The 14,933-nt window shown below is 44.8% G+C and overlaps 1 protein-coding gene across 2 annotated transcripts in view; it reads right to left on the reverse strand.

Annotated features, from left to right (window-relative positions):
- ARHGAP4 (Rho GTPase activating protein 4) overlaps positions 1–14,933 on the reverse strand; it is a 103,664-nt gene that overhangs the window by 44,798 nt on the left and 43,933 nt on the right. For both annotated transcript variants that reach the window (XM_066580783.1, XM_066580782.1), the window contains exons 3-8: positions 12,651–12,813; positions 12,195–12,257; positions 4,429–4,611; positions 3,725–3,853; positions 3,416–3,637; positions 3,226–3,327 (exon numbers count right to left, since the gene is read on the reverse strand). In XM_066580783.1, the coding sequence (XP_066436880.1) occupies positions 3,226–3,327; positions 3,416–3,637; positions 3,725–3,853; positions 4,429–4,611; positions 12,195–12,257; positions 12,651–12,813 (862 nt within the window). The remainder of the gene's footprint in view (positions 1–3,225; positions 3,328–3,415; positions 3,638–3,724; positions 3,854–4,428; positions 4,612–12,194; positions 12,258–12,650; positions 12,814–14,933) is intronic.

The following is a 14,933-nucleotide window of genomic DNA, read 5'->3' on the forward strand; positions in this document are numbered from 1 at the left end:
TATGTCATTTTTCAGCCTTACAAGCCATGTTACCATGCCCAGGCCCACCGCAACACCTGGAGCTATGACGGATGGGAGAAGGTATTTTATTATGCATAGAAGAACTCATCAGGGGACACGGTTGTGGCACATAACTCAGTAAGGCCGGTCTAACTTGACCAAATTTCCATTGTGGGATCCGTTGCCGGCATCTGCATGGAGGATCCACAGCAAATGGTATGCATTAAATGGTATGTACTTTTGCTTTTTCTTTCTCACTCACAGAAAAGAATTGTGATTTCCATGAGCGGAGTAAAAATCACAGCATGCTCTATTTTTCTGCAAGCTCCATGTCTTAAAGTCAATGGAGACTGTCCGACCCGCAGCCTGTCCACAATTGACATTGCGGATAAGCTGTGGGTACCCGTGTCATTGCTTAGCGATGGCATGGGACATACAATTTTATACAGTATATCTGTACTGCGTATGACCGACAGCAAGCGTCCACAATACAAGAAAAAGAAGGTACATGGGGTCGCCAGCCATGGTCAGAGCCGGATTCCACTGCAGGCTCCTGCATGCAGAATCCAGATCGCCCGTGTGAGACTGGCCTAACACTGAACGCTTCGTTTAAGGTTCTGCTCAAACTTGCATAATGGCTTCCATTTAAAGTGGACACCAATAAGCAATACCAGATCCATTGCATGACAGATACCACCAGTATCTCATGGATATCTCTGGAGCCCAGTGTACCTAACATACAATGGGATCCATCGAGTGTTTTGCTGAGATGACCGTTGCTTTAACAGGAAGACTAACGTCTCATGCAATGTTATTCTACCCATCATATTCGACATAATTTGCAATTGAGTCTTAGACCAAATGTGACCAGAACCATACTGCATTTGCTTGACTTCTCCGTCCTAGAGGTGAGGATCCCCAAGTAAAGAGGACTTTGGTGAAGGGGGAAGAGTCAAGCAGTCCAGTGAAAGAGCGTCACGTAATAACGTGGTCATAGTCATATTATTCCTGAGGTTGATACAGGCAGTCACCCCATAGCTCTTATGGGATTTAAAAGCCACAATTTGATGGCTACGTGGATCTAGTTCCCTATATTACATAGTAACATAGTATGTAAGGCCGAATGAAGGCAATGTCCATCTAGTCCAGCATGTTATCCTCCTGTGTTGTTGATCCAGAGGAAGGCAAAAAACCCCAAGAGCAGGAGCCAATTAGCCCTTTTGGGGGAAAAATTCCTTCCCGACTCCCTAATGGCAATCAGACTATTCCCTGGATCAACCCCTAATAGTTCCTACCTGCCTGTATACCCGGATTAACAATTAACCTAAGATTTATAGCCTATAATGTCCTTCCACTCTAGAAAGACATCAAGTCCCCTTTTAAACTCCTCTATGGATTTTGCCATCACCACATCCTCGGGCAGACAGTTCCACAGTCTCACTGCTCTTACAGTATAGAACCCTTTTCTATGTTGGTGATGAAACCTGCTTTCCTCTAGACGTAGTGGATGCCCTCTTGTTACCTACGAGTCCTGGGTATAAACAGATCATGGGAGAGATCCTTGTATTGTCCCCTCATGTATTTATACATAGTTATTTGATCACCCCTTAGCCGTCTTTTTTCTAGAGTAAATATTGCTATCACTGACGTTTACAGTAGAAAACAGCCCAAAATAATAATAAGCAAACTCAGTGATCAACACTGGCACTATCAAGCCAACCAATCATTAGGTCACATATATGAGTAGATATTCCGGTTGGTAGGGTATCTGCCAGTCTTCTCTACTTTCAGAATGGCGATTCATTCATAAGGTGTCTTTCCAAAAAAGCACATCAAATTTCACATGATCTACAACCCAAGAGAGAACTTAACTTGACCAACCTAAAATCCTAGCATCTGTATAAGGACTATATTTGCCATTCGTAGAGGAGTGGAGTGATGGTGTAACACAGGGGTCCCCAACCACCGGGCCGCGGACCGGGGCCGGGCCGTTGGGTGTTTAGCGCCGGTCCGCGGCAGCGGCGGGAACTTTTGCTCTAAACACAAGGCCAGCGGGCCGAATCCGGCCCGCTGCCTTGTGCTATGTGGCCCGCGGCGTGCCGACGCCGCTGACCACTGAAGCGACTACCAGCGGGGGCGCCGCAGCTCCCCGCTGGTAATTGCGCTGATCCCGGCACACACACTGATGTCTGTGCAGCCAGGATTCTCTTCCCCGAGTCCCCTGCTCATTAGTTCCGCAGGAGAGGACTCGGGGAGGAAGCGTTCCGGGCTGACGTCAGGGCAAGCAGAGAGGGAGCGACAGCAGGGAGGAGGTAAGTATATGGGTGGGGGGGCTGCATATTACGGGGGGCTGCCTATTACTTGGGGTGGGGTGGGGCTACTTATTACAGGGGAAGGGGCTGCCTATTACTAGGGGGGGGGCTGGTTACTACTGGGGGGCTGCATATTACGGGGGGGGGGGTACTTATTACTGGGGGGCTGCCTATTACTGGGGGGCGCTGGTTATTACTAGGGGGAGGGGCTGCTTATTACTGGGGGGACCTGCTTATTACTGGGGGGGGCTGTACTTATTATTGGGGGGGCTGCCTATTACACCTATTACGGGGGGGGGGCTGGTTATTACTGGAGGGGGGGCTGGTTATTACTGGGGGGGGGCTGGTTATTACTGGGGGGGGCTGGTTATTACTGGGGGGAGGGGCTGCTTATTACTGGGGGGGTACTTATTACTGGGGGGGTACTTATTACAGGGGAAGGGGCTGCCTATTACTGGGGGGGGGGCTGCCTATTACAGGGGGGGCTGGTTATTACTAGGGGGAGGGGCTACTTATTATAGGGGAAGGGGCTGCCTATTACTGGGGGGGGGGACCTGCTTATTACTGGGGGGGGGGGAAGGGGCTGCTTATTACAGGGGAAGGGGCTGCTTATTACAGGGGAAGGGGCTGCTTATTACCGGGGGGGGGAGGGGACCTGCTAATTACTGAGTTGGGGTTGTCTATTACTGGGGGGGGGGGAGATTATATACTGCCCTATGTGTGTACTGCCAGGACATTCTAAATGTCATAATTAAATAATAATGCACTAAGCTCCAACTCCCTTCATAACCCTGCCCCATATAACCAAAGCCCCGCCCATGTCCCGCCCCACCCTGCCAGGTCTTGTAAAAATGGTCTTGCTTGAAGCCGGTCCCTGGTGCCAAAAAGGTTGGGGACCACTGGTGTAACATACCTCTTCAGTTTCTAGATGCTCCTTTTCTAACCTGGACTGAATATGCTGAAATCTGGTAATTAGCTCCTGGTGAAAAAGTGGCTCAGATCGGACCTCCAACACCTGAGAGAATTGAGCATGATATGTGTTTAAAAAGAACTTTCCTCATTCAAGTTAGCTTTGACAATCATGAGACAAGCCGACTCCATACCTCATCGCCCTCGTGGGGCTGGAATTCAAATCGTGCTGGAGGACAGAAGGCGTCACCCCGCATCTCCATCATCTTGTTTTTGTCAGCCTGTGCATCTAAGTTATCAACTGCCCCATCAATGGCCTGCAGACCTTGCTGTCGAGAGGCTTGGACTCGTTCCTCGGCCTGCAGGAAAACTCGCAACGTCTTCCCCAGAGACAGGTGAAAGCCAAGGTCGCAACACTGTAGAGACCAAAACAAGGAAAGTAACCAGAGTGCATAAATAATGATATAGAATGAAACAGAGCGCAGTTGGTCAAAGCCACTCACGTCGATGAGGTCACTGACATCATTGATATAGTAGTTATTGAGGTTGGAGTTCACTGTGTTCAAGTTGATGAGATATTCATTTCGGGCTTTTGTGCATTTTTGACTGTTCTCTTGATATTTTTTCAACCTCTGAGAAAAAAAACCAATTAATAATTTAGTTGTCTGGTTTATGAAATACTGTACAAAGGACCGCCATAATTTACCCTAATAGAGAAGCTATAAAGACCGCATCTATCTTGCCAAGACCCAGAAAGTGCATGAACTACATGGCCACAATGCAATTCTTCATTTATGATCTGGCACAGCTATAGGGGAATTGAAGGCAAAGGATGCTATCTTCAGGAATGGCCAACAATCTATGTGTATTGGGGCCTACGTTTCCCAATGGCACATGTTGTGGACAAGAAGAGTCACCCCTTTAGAGGTAAGTCTGTGCTAGAGGTATATGGTGGCAGCTAACCGCCCATCCCCTTTCCCTATTGAAATAAACATGTAGCAGAGTGTGCATGTCCATTGGTGAGTTGGAAGAGCTAGCTCTTTGCCAATCAAGCATTCAATGCATAGCTACCTCATCTACAAGGCCTGCTTTAGAAGGCCATTGGGCCCTCAGTAAAGTAAGTAGTAGTTGGAGGCCAAGTTACAGATTTTGCTTCAGGGCCCATGGGTTTCAAGTTTCAGATTTTCCATAATACATTGCTCTTTACCTTCTCCACCAGCCTCTCGCTCTTCTTCAGTGAGCTACGTCTCGGCCCCCTCTCAGCCACCGGGGAGCTTGCCGTCTGCTCGCTTACTTTGCCTGTGCGCTTTTCGTCCTGCTTCTCTGCCTCCCGTAGTTTGTGCTCAGAGTTCAAACAGTCATTGTGGTACAGCTGGTAAGTCTTCATGGCCTGTCAATGAGAAGACAAGTCCTCTTACACCAGTCCAGTAGAAGGTTCCTTCTCACCAGTTATATTTCGGGTTACATGACAGTCATATGACTTACTGAGGAAGAACCTCTGCAATAACCTACTACTATGGGTTGACATCTACTTTGTGGATTATCAACTTGCACATCTCAGTCATTCAACTGTCTCTTTCTAGGGCTACATGTAAAACTTTAAAGTTGGCAATGAACATTACAATAAACTTGCCCAAAAAAAAGAGTGGTGTCACAGATAGCCCGTAACCACCGTGAATCTTAAAGCGGCTTTCTAAGCTGTGGAGAAAAAATTTAGGGACTGGGAATGTTATAAAATATTGCGCAAATGACAACTCAGCCAATCATGTGACCGCCGCATCTTCTTCCGGGATCAGAGCGGTTGAGACACCTACCGTTTGCTAGAAGAAAGTAGCAGAAGTGCTGAAGATGGACTCAATAGAAAGTCTAAAGTCCATCTTTAATTACTGAACATAGACATCGCTTAGCTGACTGCTTCTGTTGCTTTGTTCTATAAATCCAAATTGGGGGGGGGGGTCTCAACACCTGGACCTCACAATAAAAACTTTTGATAAGCCTTTATGACATGTCCAACATTTATAAAGATGCAGTTCTACTTTAAAGAGTCATGGGATAAAGGCTGAGGTGTGTGCACGGCTCTTTAGCTGTGGCCCATTGATACTATCCGTTTTTTTTTCCTATACTCACCCCCCATCACCCTGACCGGCTCTTCTTATTTGACATTCTGATGTCACCCATTGAGAGTGAGCAGTGGAGACCAACCACTTGAGACACTGACAGTGCTTGGAGCCAAACCTAAAAAGAGCCTATCTAGGTGAAGGGAGCTGACTATGGAAAAGAGAAAAACTGAGTCAATGGGGTATGGCTACAGAGCCATCAACCAGTACCACTGACTTTATCTCATGACAGGTCTCCTTTAAGTACAGTACAGCGAATTATCCTACCAGTGTTTGGTCTGAGCACCGTATAGCATTATTATTTTGCAAAAGTATGGAGCTGTTGTTTAGGCATCATACTGGCATCATCTTTTCTGGGCCCATGTGATACAATGTTGGAGGTGACACAGAGTCATCAGGGGCGCCCTTTTTGGTCTTCATTTACTGAACCCCAGTCAATGCAAGGTACGACGCATGGTCATTGTGGAAATGTATCTAACTTCCCTCTGTTGTACTGCTGGGTTAGTCGGTCCACTAGTGGCTGAGATACCAGACGTGCCACCCAATGTTCACCTATAGGATCAACTACATATGGTCTACTGCTGTGTGATCTTCTGTCAGCTGTCTGTCCATGATTCAACCAGTCTTGGCACCTTCTTGATACCGCGGTTCAAGAACAGCCAACAAGTGAGACTGTTTCAGAAATACTGGCACCACACCGCTGGGAACCAACAATCTGCCTGCAGTCAGAGTCCCTCAAGTCATCACGTTTACCCATGACTGTCTAATGTTGCCTTCTGCTGTGCAAAGGAGAGGTCGGCACATTATCCGAGAGCAGATTGTGATGCGGCCATCACGTGGTACTACGTTACTGATCACAATATCTCATGCGCCAGCTGTTCCTAATGACGTGATCGGTTGGCATATGCCAATACTATATTGATATTTTGACACCAGAAAACTAGAGCCTCACTCAAAGTTCTGCAACTAAAGTGTGATTAAAGGATAAAGTCTCTTAAAAACATTTCTCTCAGTTTCCAAAGTTCCTTAAAGCATTTCAATAGAGGAAATGAGTAATATGGTTATATTTTACACTGGCGCAGCGCCACGAGGGTGTGTCCGTGTGCATCTTTTTTCATTTTCTAAAATAAGTCTTTGGAAAAACTTTCTAAAAGCAAAATAAAATGATTCAACTTTACTTCAATAGTGAAAGATACATTACGCACGGTATACAGATGTAGCACAAAGTAGCTGTGGCATAGTGGAGCTCATCGGTTACCACAAGTCATTGTGATCATGACATAGTTTATCTGTGGCTTCTTTTTTGCAGGCTAAGCATTCCCTGATCCTTTAACCGTTCCTCATAGGACATGATTTGCAGACCGCTCACCATCTTGGTGACTCTTCTCTGAACTTGCTGCAGTTTGTCTGTGTCTTTTTTAAAATGGGGAGCCCAGAATTGGACACAGTATTCCAGATGAGGTCTGACTTAGGGTGCCTACCCACTGGCGATTTTTTTTCCTGCGATGCTAAATTGCGTTTTGTGTTTTTTCTGAAGAGCAATTAGTATAGAATGTGTTCTTGTCCATTTGGGTTTTTTTTTTCGTTTCGTTGCGATTTTTCACATAGGAGCTGTCAGTTGCATATGTCTCCTTTTTTTTCTCCTAATGCACCCATGATTGTCAATGGAGAGCTGCAAAAATGCAACACCTCAAGGTGTGATATGCTCCGAAATTAACGCGCGAAAAACGCATGAAAAACGCAGCGTTTTTCACGCACGAAAATCGGCAACGCCAGTGGGTAGGAACCCTTAGGAAGAGTAGGGGGTGGTAATTACCTCACGTGAGCTAGACTCTATGCTTCTCTTAATACATCCCAGAATTGTGTTTGCCTTTTTTGATGCTGCATCACATTGTTGACTCATGTTCAGTCTGTGATGAACATGAGTTAACAGTGAATGGAAATGCATGGAACTGAGTTCTAACACCATACACAGCCAGTGAACAGGTGTGGTGCTGTTTCTGAAAGAAGTCACCCTTTTTCTAGTCTTGGATAACCCCTCTAGCCCCTATATATATATATATATATATATATATACACACACACACTTTACATTGGTGTATATTTATGTCAGGGGGATGGCGTAGGCTAGGGAGTTGTGAGAGGACCGTACCCCGCTATTAACTCCCTTATATGCCACAATCAGTGTCCAGGTCTGCCATGGTTTGTTATAGGCATGAATAGTGATAATATAATATATTATCTGAGCATCCTACAGGTCGCATGTTCAAGTCACCTAAAAAAAGTGTAAAAAAAAAGGAAATTATCCTAAAAAAATCACCCAGCCCTAGGTTGTGCCAAGATAGAAAGTTATTCCTTATCCATGGAATAGGGGATAACTTTCTGATTAGTGGTGGTATGATCACTGTGATCCCCACCGATTCCATGAATTGAGGTCCTGAAGGTCCTTGCATGGATGAAGCGATGGTTTTGCATGCACACTCCTACTCCGAACACAGCAATCTCCACCCTAACATCTCCCAATGTCCAGGGAGGCCAAACATCTGCCCCAGAAGACATGATCAGTCTTAGATCCCTCATAGTATCATAGTACGAAAGGCTGAAAAAAGACATAAGTCCATCCAGTTCAGACTATTAACACCCAATGTTGATCCAGAGGAAGGCAAAAATATGCAAGAAGATAGAAGCCAATTCTCCCCATTTAAGGAAATTTCTGTTCTGTACAAAAAAATTATATGTAAGTTGGGCATATTTGTAAGTGGGTTATAAGGGCACTGTAGCTGGCACTATGACAGTCATTGTTACAAGTATATTGTGGTTGGCACTTTTATGGATCATCATGACTGGCATCTTATGGGGGCACCAAAGTAGCACTGTTATAGGGCATTGTGCCTGGTATGTTTATGGACACATCATGGTAGGTTCTGATATAGAAGCACTGCGGCTGACAATTTTAGGCACATCATGCCTGGCATTGTTATGGGCATTGTTGCTGGCACAGTCATGGCCAAGTGACAGTTAGTACTTCTATGGGGGCACTGTGAAGGTTACAAGTGTACTGTGGCTGTCACTTTTGTAGTCCATTGTGTCCGCTGCTGTCATGGGTTCATCACAGCTGGCACTCTTATTATGGCTGACACTTTTACCAAGAAACTTTTTGGAATATTTCTTCCAACGAAAAGTAAACTGAAAATGCTGAAATAGTGAAAATGACATTTTCCAGCCTAATTTCCGGTCATTTTCACTTCTACTTTCAGCAGCAAGTCTATATATTACTGTAACTATGCAAGAAGATGAAATCTAGACGGTCTAAGCATTGGGGGAGGATATGCATGATAGTTACCATACACAGCAGCTGGGTGCACAGAGAGACAACGGAGAAGCTATGAAAAGTCTATATAGTTCTCTGTTTATGAAGTACTTTGCAAAACTACATACAGTATATAGACTCACTTTAAGTCTGTGCTCAGCTTTACTTTCCCTTCACACAAAAGTCCCCATAGAAGTCAATGGGGATGCGCATGTGCACGCAAAATACATAGGAGACGCATGAAAAACAGCATAATTGCGCAGGAAAAAGGACACATATGGAACTATATTAGACTAAGGGCTCCTTCTCACGGGCATATTTGCGCAACACGCAGAGAATGGAACGCATTGATTTCAATGGGTTCATTCACATTTACCTTTTTTTGCACACACAGCTCTCATACGCGCAAAAAAATAGGGCCTGCTCTATTTTGTGTGCAGAGAAGTCCATGGGAGGTGCGAAATGCGAACACAAATGCGCAATTCAATGAAAAAAAAACAACATGTCTGGACCTCATTAGGCTAAATAGCCATTTCAATCAGGGTGGGGGGGTGTTCCACGCACATATATATAGTAAACTACACGGACACGTATGCAAATCAATCTCGTTCACAGCGCAAATACATTGCGCTAAAGCGTGCACATTCGTATCTACGCCCGTGTGAAGGAGTCCTAATTAGCCTTTTCAATTGGTGCATATTTTCTTACTGCACACAAATGCATATGATGTTGCGAAAAAAGTAAATGAACGATATGCTCATAGGGGAGCAAATACGCATGAGTCCGTGTGAATCCAGCCTCAAACACCACGGAAGGCCTACACTTCCCGGAATGCAAGTCAGCAAAATATGCTCTGAGAATACTGAAAGATTTCAGCTCTGAAGGGTTGTTAATGCAGCTGTGGATACATCACAAAAGTGCAAGAGAAATACACACATATCACACAATAAGCTGTTTATTGCAGCCTAAAATCTAATCTTACTATTGGAGTTTGGGCATTTGTAGTAATTCATGTAACAGTACATTTTGCACCAATTATACAGTTTTTGAAAGTTCCCCAAAAACGCTTTTTAGGGTACGTTCAGACGTAGCAGATTTTGGTGCAGATCTGCACCAAAATCTGCAGCATATTTTGATATCAGACACAGTGGAATTGCTGTAGAATCTCAACAGCGGAAGGTCAGCAACAACTCTACAGCAATGTGCAAAGCAGTGTGGATTTACTCCACGATGTGTAATCATACACTAGAGAGGACCCCTCAATGGAAACAATCAGCAGGGCTGGTTACATAGCTTCCATGCTGATGCAATCCCCTTCTTTTTCCCCAGACTCACCTCCCTTCGCCCAGATGGGGGTCTTCTTAGGTCCGGCTCCCGATTCTCTCAACATGTCAAATAGACAGTCTCCACTATTAACTTTCAATACGTGACATCAGACTTGAGTCCAACATCATCCGCCGAGTGTGAATGGTGGCGACTGTCCACTTGGCACAATGAGCACCAGGACCTGGACCTAAGAAGAGCCCCATCTCATGAAGGGAGATAAGTCTGGAGAACAAAATGGGATAGCGACAGAGGAAACATGGCTGCAGGGCCATGCATCCAGCCCCACTGATTCTGTCCAGCAATGGATCCTTATTAAAAGGTCTTCTCCAAAGATTTTATAGATTTAGATCTATTTTAGATCTTCAGATCTGACATTTACTGTACATATTTCTAATTGTTTTTATTTAGGTCGTCGGGTGGTCCACATATAATCAAAGAGCAGTAAATAATCTGCATTTCACTTTTATGACTTTCTGGTGAGAAGGGTAAAAATACAAGTAATTGGAGAAGTCATTTCTTTGTGGTTCATGATCTCCCAGTCGTAGGCTATAAATTCCGTTTTCAGAAAATGAAGAACTGCCCGTTGCTCAAAGGGAAGCCATCACATTGAACATGATTTGCTGTCTTACACTCGCTCATCGTGCGTCTATAAATCTAGTGGGTGATCCTACTTGGTCTGACTGATAAGATATCTCTCTATGCACACTTTCCCAGGAAAGGGTATCAATCCAATCAATCAAATGTTAATAACACACCAAACGTATTTATACCTATATAGAAAATAGTCCGTGTGAACAGACAAGTAACTACAGCAGAAGTCACATCCACATTCAATGCAGGAGGCCCCACCTGTATATCCCATAGGTCGGTGCAGCGTTCTTTGGCTTCCATGGGATATAGGAGTAGAAGACCCACTAGAGTGTCTCTGCCACCACCATGATACTGGACACAGCGCCTCACCTGGGTTCGTGAGGTTGCCAACTTGACCCTAGAGGACTGGCAACATGTGGCATGGCCAGAGGAATCACATTAACAATTGTTTTGGATGGATGGTAGGGTTCGTGTGTGGTGCAGACCCCATGACCCCAGTTATCAACGAGGCACTGTGCAAGGTGGTGGTGTTTCATACTGGTGTGGAATGTATTTTCATGGCATAGGTTGGGTATACTAGTCCGCCTAAACACTGGTGCTCTTTAAGGTTCACTACTTGGTGACCATTTGCAGCCCTTCATGAACTTTATGTACCTCTACAATGATAGGACACTCCAGCAGGATAATGCATTGTACTATCAAGCCTACATTGTCAAGAACTGGTTCAAGGAGCCTTCTCGAGAGTTCCTACTAGTGGTGTGGCCTGCCCAATTTCCAATCCAATCGAACATTTATGGGATGTGGTGGAGTGGTCCATTCACGCCCAAGACTGAAGTCTTTGCGCTGTCAGTGCTCCCCGGCAGTCTGCAGTGAGCACAGGATGGCTGATCAGGTGATGCCACTTCCACGCTCATTACAGACCACTGGGTGACGGAGAGCGTTAACGGTGCAAAGACTTTGGAAGGGAGTGCCATATCTTCTGAAATCTGTTGCAAATACATGGCTAATTTTGAGTCAAAATCTACACCAACAGTGCAGATTTTGACTTTGTTATGGATGCAGAAAAGCAGCAGAATTTGCCACGTAAAAACATACCCGGGGTTTTATTTTTGCACGGGATAAAAAAAAAATAAATTGTATGACAGAAGAAAAAAAAAAGAACACACAATGCATAAATAAGCAACACGAACAATCACGCCGATTAAAGTCGGTCCGTTTTTTACAGACCATAACTGGGAACACTGATCTAAATAAACCCTTACAGCCACAAGGCGCCAGAATTCCCTACGGACTCCGCCAACTGTTTTACGGCAGCCTGGAACACGGGATTCCAAAAACAGCAGCCTACAAAATAAGTATGTATCCAGGGTTCACTAGAGAAAAGCAGTCATCTCGATGGCATGAGTCAGATGCCGTACCCTGACTCACAGAGCTGCCATGCCTATGAGATTACCCATAAGGCCTCTTTTTTTTTTTTTGCATATTGACAGGTACGGATACCAAGTGGGTTGAGTCACATGTTCAAAAAAAATTAAAAATATGACAGATGACTTTTGAATCGCGGCCAGATGTGACTTTATGTTATGATGACTCGAAGTAAACTTCTCATCCAGCCTCCCCCATACTCACCCCTTGCAACTCAGACACCAGCTTCATCAGATCCTCCTGCTGCTGAGCGCCAATGTCTTTACTCTGCCGGGAAAGAAAACACCATAAGGAGACGACTTAAGGAGGACTATCTGTAAATAGATATGTAAATAGTTATGTAAATGCGGCATTATGCAGTGACATCGCCTGAAAGACGCACATTCAAATATTCGTGACAAAAATAGTCCTGTATATTAGGAGTGGAGAAAAAAAAACTATAAATCCTCATATTCGTCCATTTTACAGTTAAAACGTTTTCGGGTAAAGTGAGGTGACCAGTCCTAAGCATACTTGCCAACAGTCCCAATTTTCTGGGGACCCTCCTGCAAATTAGATTGCGAAAGGGTTGGGTTTATGGTAATAGGCATCAGAAGAGACATTTCTGGTTGCTTCGGGGCAACCTTGGTTGGAACAGGGGTGGGAATCAAATCTTCTAACCTTCTTGGTGAGTCGGAGGAGGTCCTCCCCTGTATGCGTAAGACGTGGAATAAGGTGCGAGCTGTACACATCACCGAGGGCGGCATAATCACGGCTTTCTTGACGTGTGTGGTTGAGGATCATGTACCAGCAGTTGACCGGGGACAGAAGGGGTTGCTCCTTCCTAAATAGCAAGAGGAGGAGAGAAGTGGTTTAGAAGAATATGAAAGGCGGGCAAAATATGGTGGTGGGACGGGTTCAACGGTGGCTCCATCTACAACACAGAATCTCTGCTCTACTTGGTTAAAGGGAACCTGTCACCAGAAATGGCACTATTAGGCTGATACTGTAGCGCTATCCAGCATGTTCAATGCATTACATATATGCATTTGTCTTCAAAACACAGAATAACAGTCATGCTAAGTTCTTACTTTATTTCTTAGGTGCCCTGTTTGTAAATTCACGGATTCTAGTCATTTGGATAGTGACTAGAGCTCCCTGAGTCACCTGACTAATCATGCTCCCTATTTTTGACAACCGTCGCCCCCAGCTCCTGACATCAGTAACTGTCGCACTGAAATCGCGAGCATGCACTGTGCAGCCAACAGCTTGCGTCTTTCCGTGCATGCACATACATCTTAAGATGCAAGCAGAAGATCACGTGGCAGATCTTCCAGCGCATGTGCAGTGAAGTTGGAATATACATACCTTACTTACTGCAAATGCATCTTAAGATGTAAGCAGAAGGCCCCATGGCACATCTTCTGGCGCATGCACAGTGAAGTTGGAATATACACACATCACTTACTGTGCATGCATCTTAAGATGCAACTATAGGCCACATGGCACATCTGGCGCATGCGCAGTGAAGTTGGAATATACATACATCACTTACTGCTCATGCATCTTAAGATATAAGCAGAATGCCACATGGCACATCTGGCGCATGCGCAGTGAAGTTGGAATATACATACATCACTTACTGCTCATGCATCTTAGGCTGCTGTCCACGGCCGTGACAGAATATTGCTAGCGATAATCCGCCACGGGGAAGGAGTGGGGAGCACAGACAGGTCTCCGCGATCTAGGCTCACCTTGGAGAATCGCGGCAAATCTCAGCATGACGCGATTTCAGTCCCGCGAGTGGAGAATCGCTGTGATTCTCCGCTTGTGGATGTCAGGCTGTGCTTTCCAAAGTTTGCCTATGGAAAGCTTTTCATAGTGTTATCTGCGGCGATTTATCGCAAGCGGATTATCGCCCGTGGACCGGCAACCTTAAGATGTAACCAGAAGGCCACATAGCACATCTTACGGCGCATGCGCAGTGCAGCGTTGTGAAGTCCAGGTGTACACAGCACGCTTCACTGTGCATGCATGGAAGATGTGAGCAGAGGGCTATATTGGGGGACTTTTGGTGGTTGTCATTTTACTTCATCCAAACAGCAATGGTATTTGGATCTACTAGAATAGGAAGGCTTTGTACTGGATGGATGGTCTTTGTAGGACAACTGCAACCACTAAGGATCTAAGAGCTCCATGAAGACCCCTTTACGATTTATTAGCTTAGTTTCAGGTCTGAGGTTCACTTGAATCCCTTCAAGACCAGAGATTTTTCATTTTTTTATTCTCATTTTTCAATCCCGGGTTTTTAGAGCCTTAACTTACTGAGTGCAAGTCTGAGGGCTTGATTTTTGTGGGATGAGTTGTATTTTTAATGATACCATTTAATAGACTATATAATTTACTGGAAAACTTTTAAAAACTCTGGTGGTGATATGCAAAAAAACGCAGTTTTTGCGGCGTTCGCTGTGCAATAAAAATGACAAACTTTGTTCTTTGGGTCAGTACGATTCTGGTAGTACCAAATTTATATACCTTTTTTAGTGCGTTCCCACTCTTCTGGCATCCTGAACTTTACAGTGTTCACCATACTGGATAAATAGCATGATATTTTAATACTTTCTACTTTTACAAACACGCCGATACCAAATATGTGGGGTTTTACGTTAATTAGATTTTTTTCATTTAAAAAAAGGACAAAGGGGGGTTTTGAACATTTAATATTTTTTTTTACTGTTTTACAAATTTTATTAAATCTTGCAATCGCTTGAACTATATTGTAATTTTCAATGTTGCCTATTAAGCCCTGCCTCAGGCAGGGTTTAATAGGCCTCTGTGCATTGCAGCCCTGGTAGCCTTCACTAGACGCTGGGCTGCCATGCTATCTTATTAGCACCTTACAATCACATCTGGGGGAAGCCGATGGAACGCCAGAGGGACCCACCCCTCTGGCTGACTCTTTAG

The sequence above is a fragment of the Eleutherodactylus coqui genome, chromosome 10 (assembly GCF_035609145.1).
Source record: "Eleutherodactylus coqui strain aEleCoq1 chromosome 10, aEleCoq1.hap1, whole genome shotgun sequence".
In the NCBI taxonomy this organism is placed as follows: Eukaryota; Metazoa; Chordata; class Amphibia; order Anura; family Eleutherodactylidae; genus Eleutherodactylus; species Eleutherodactylus coqui.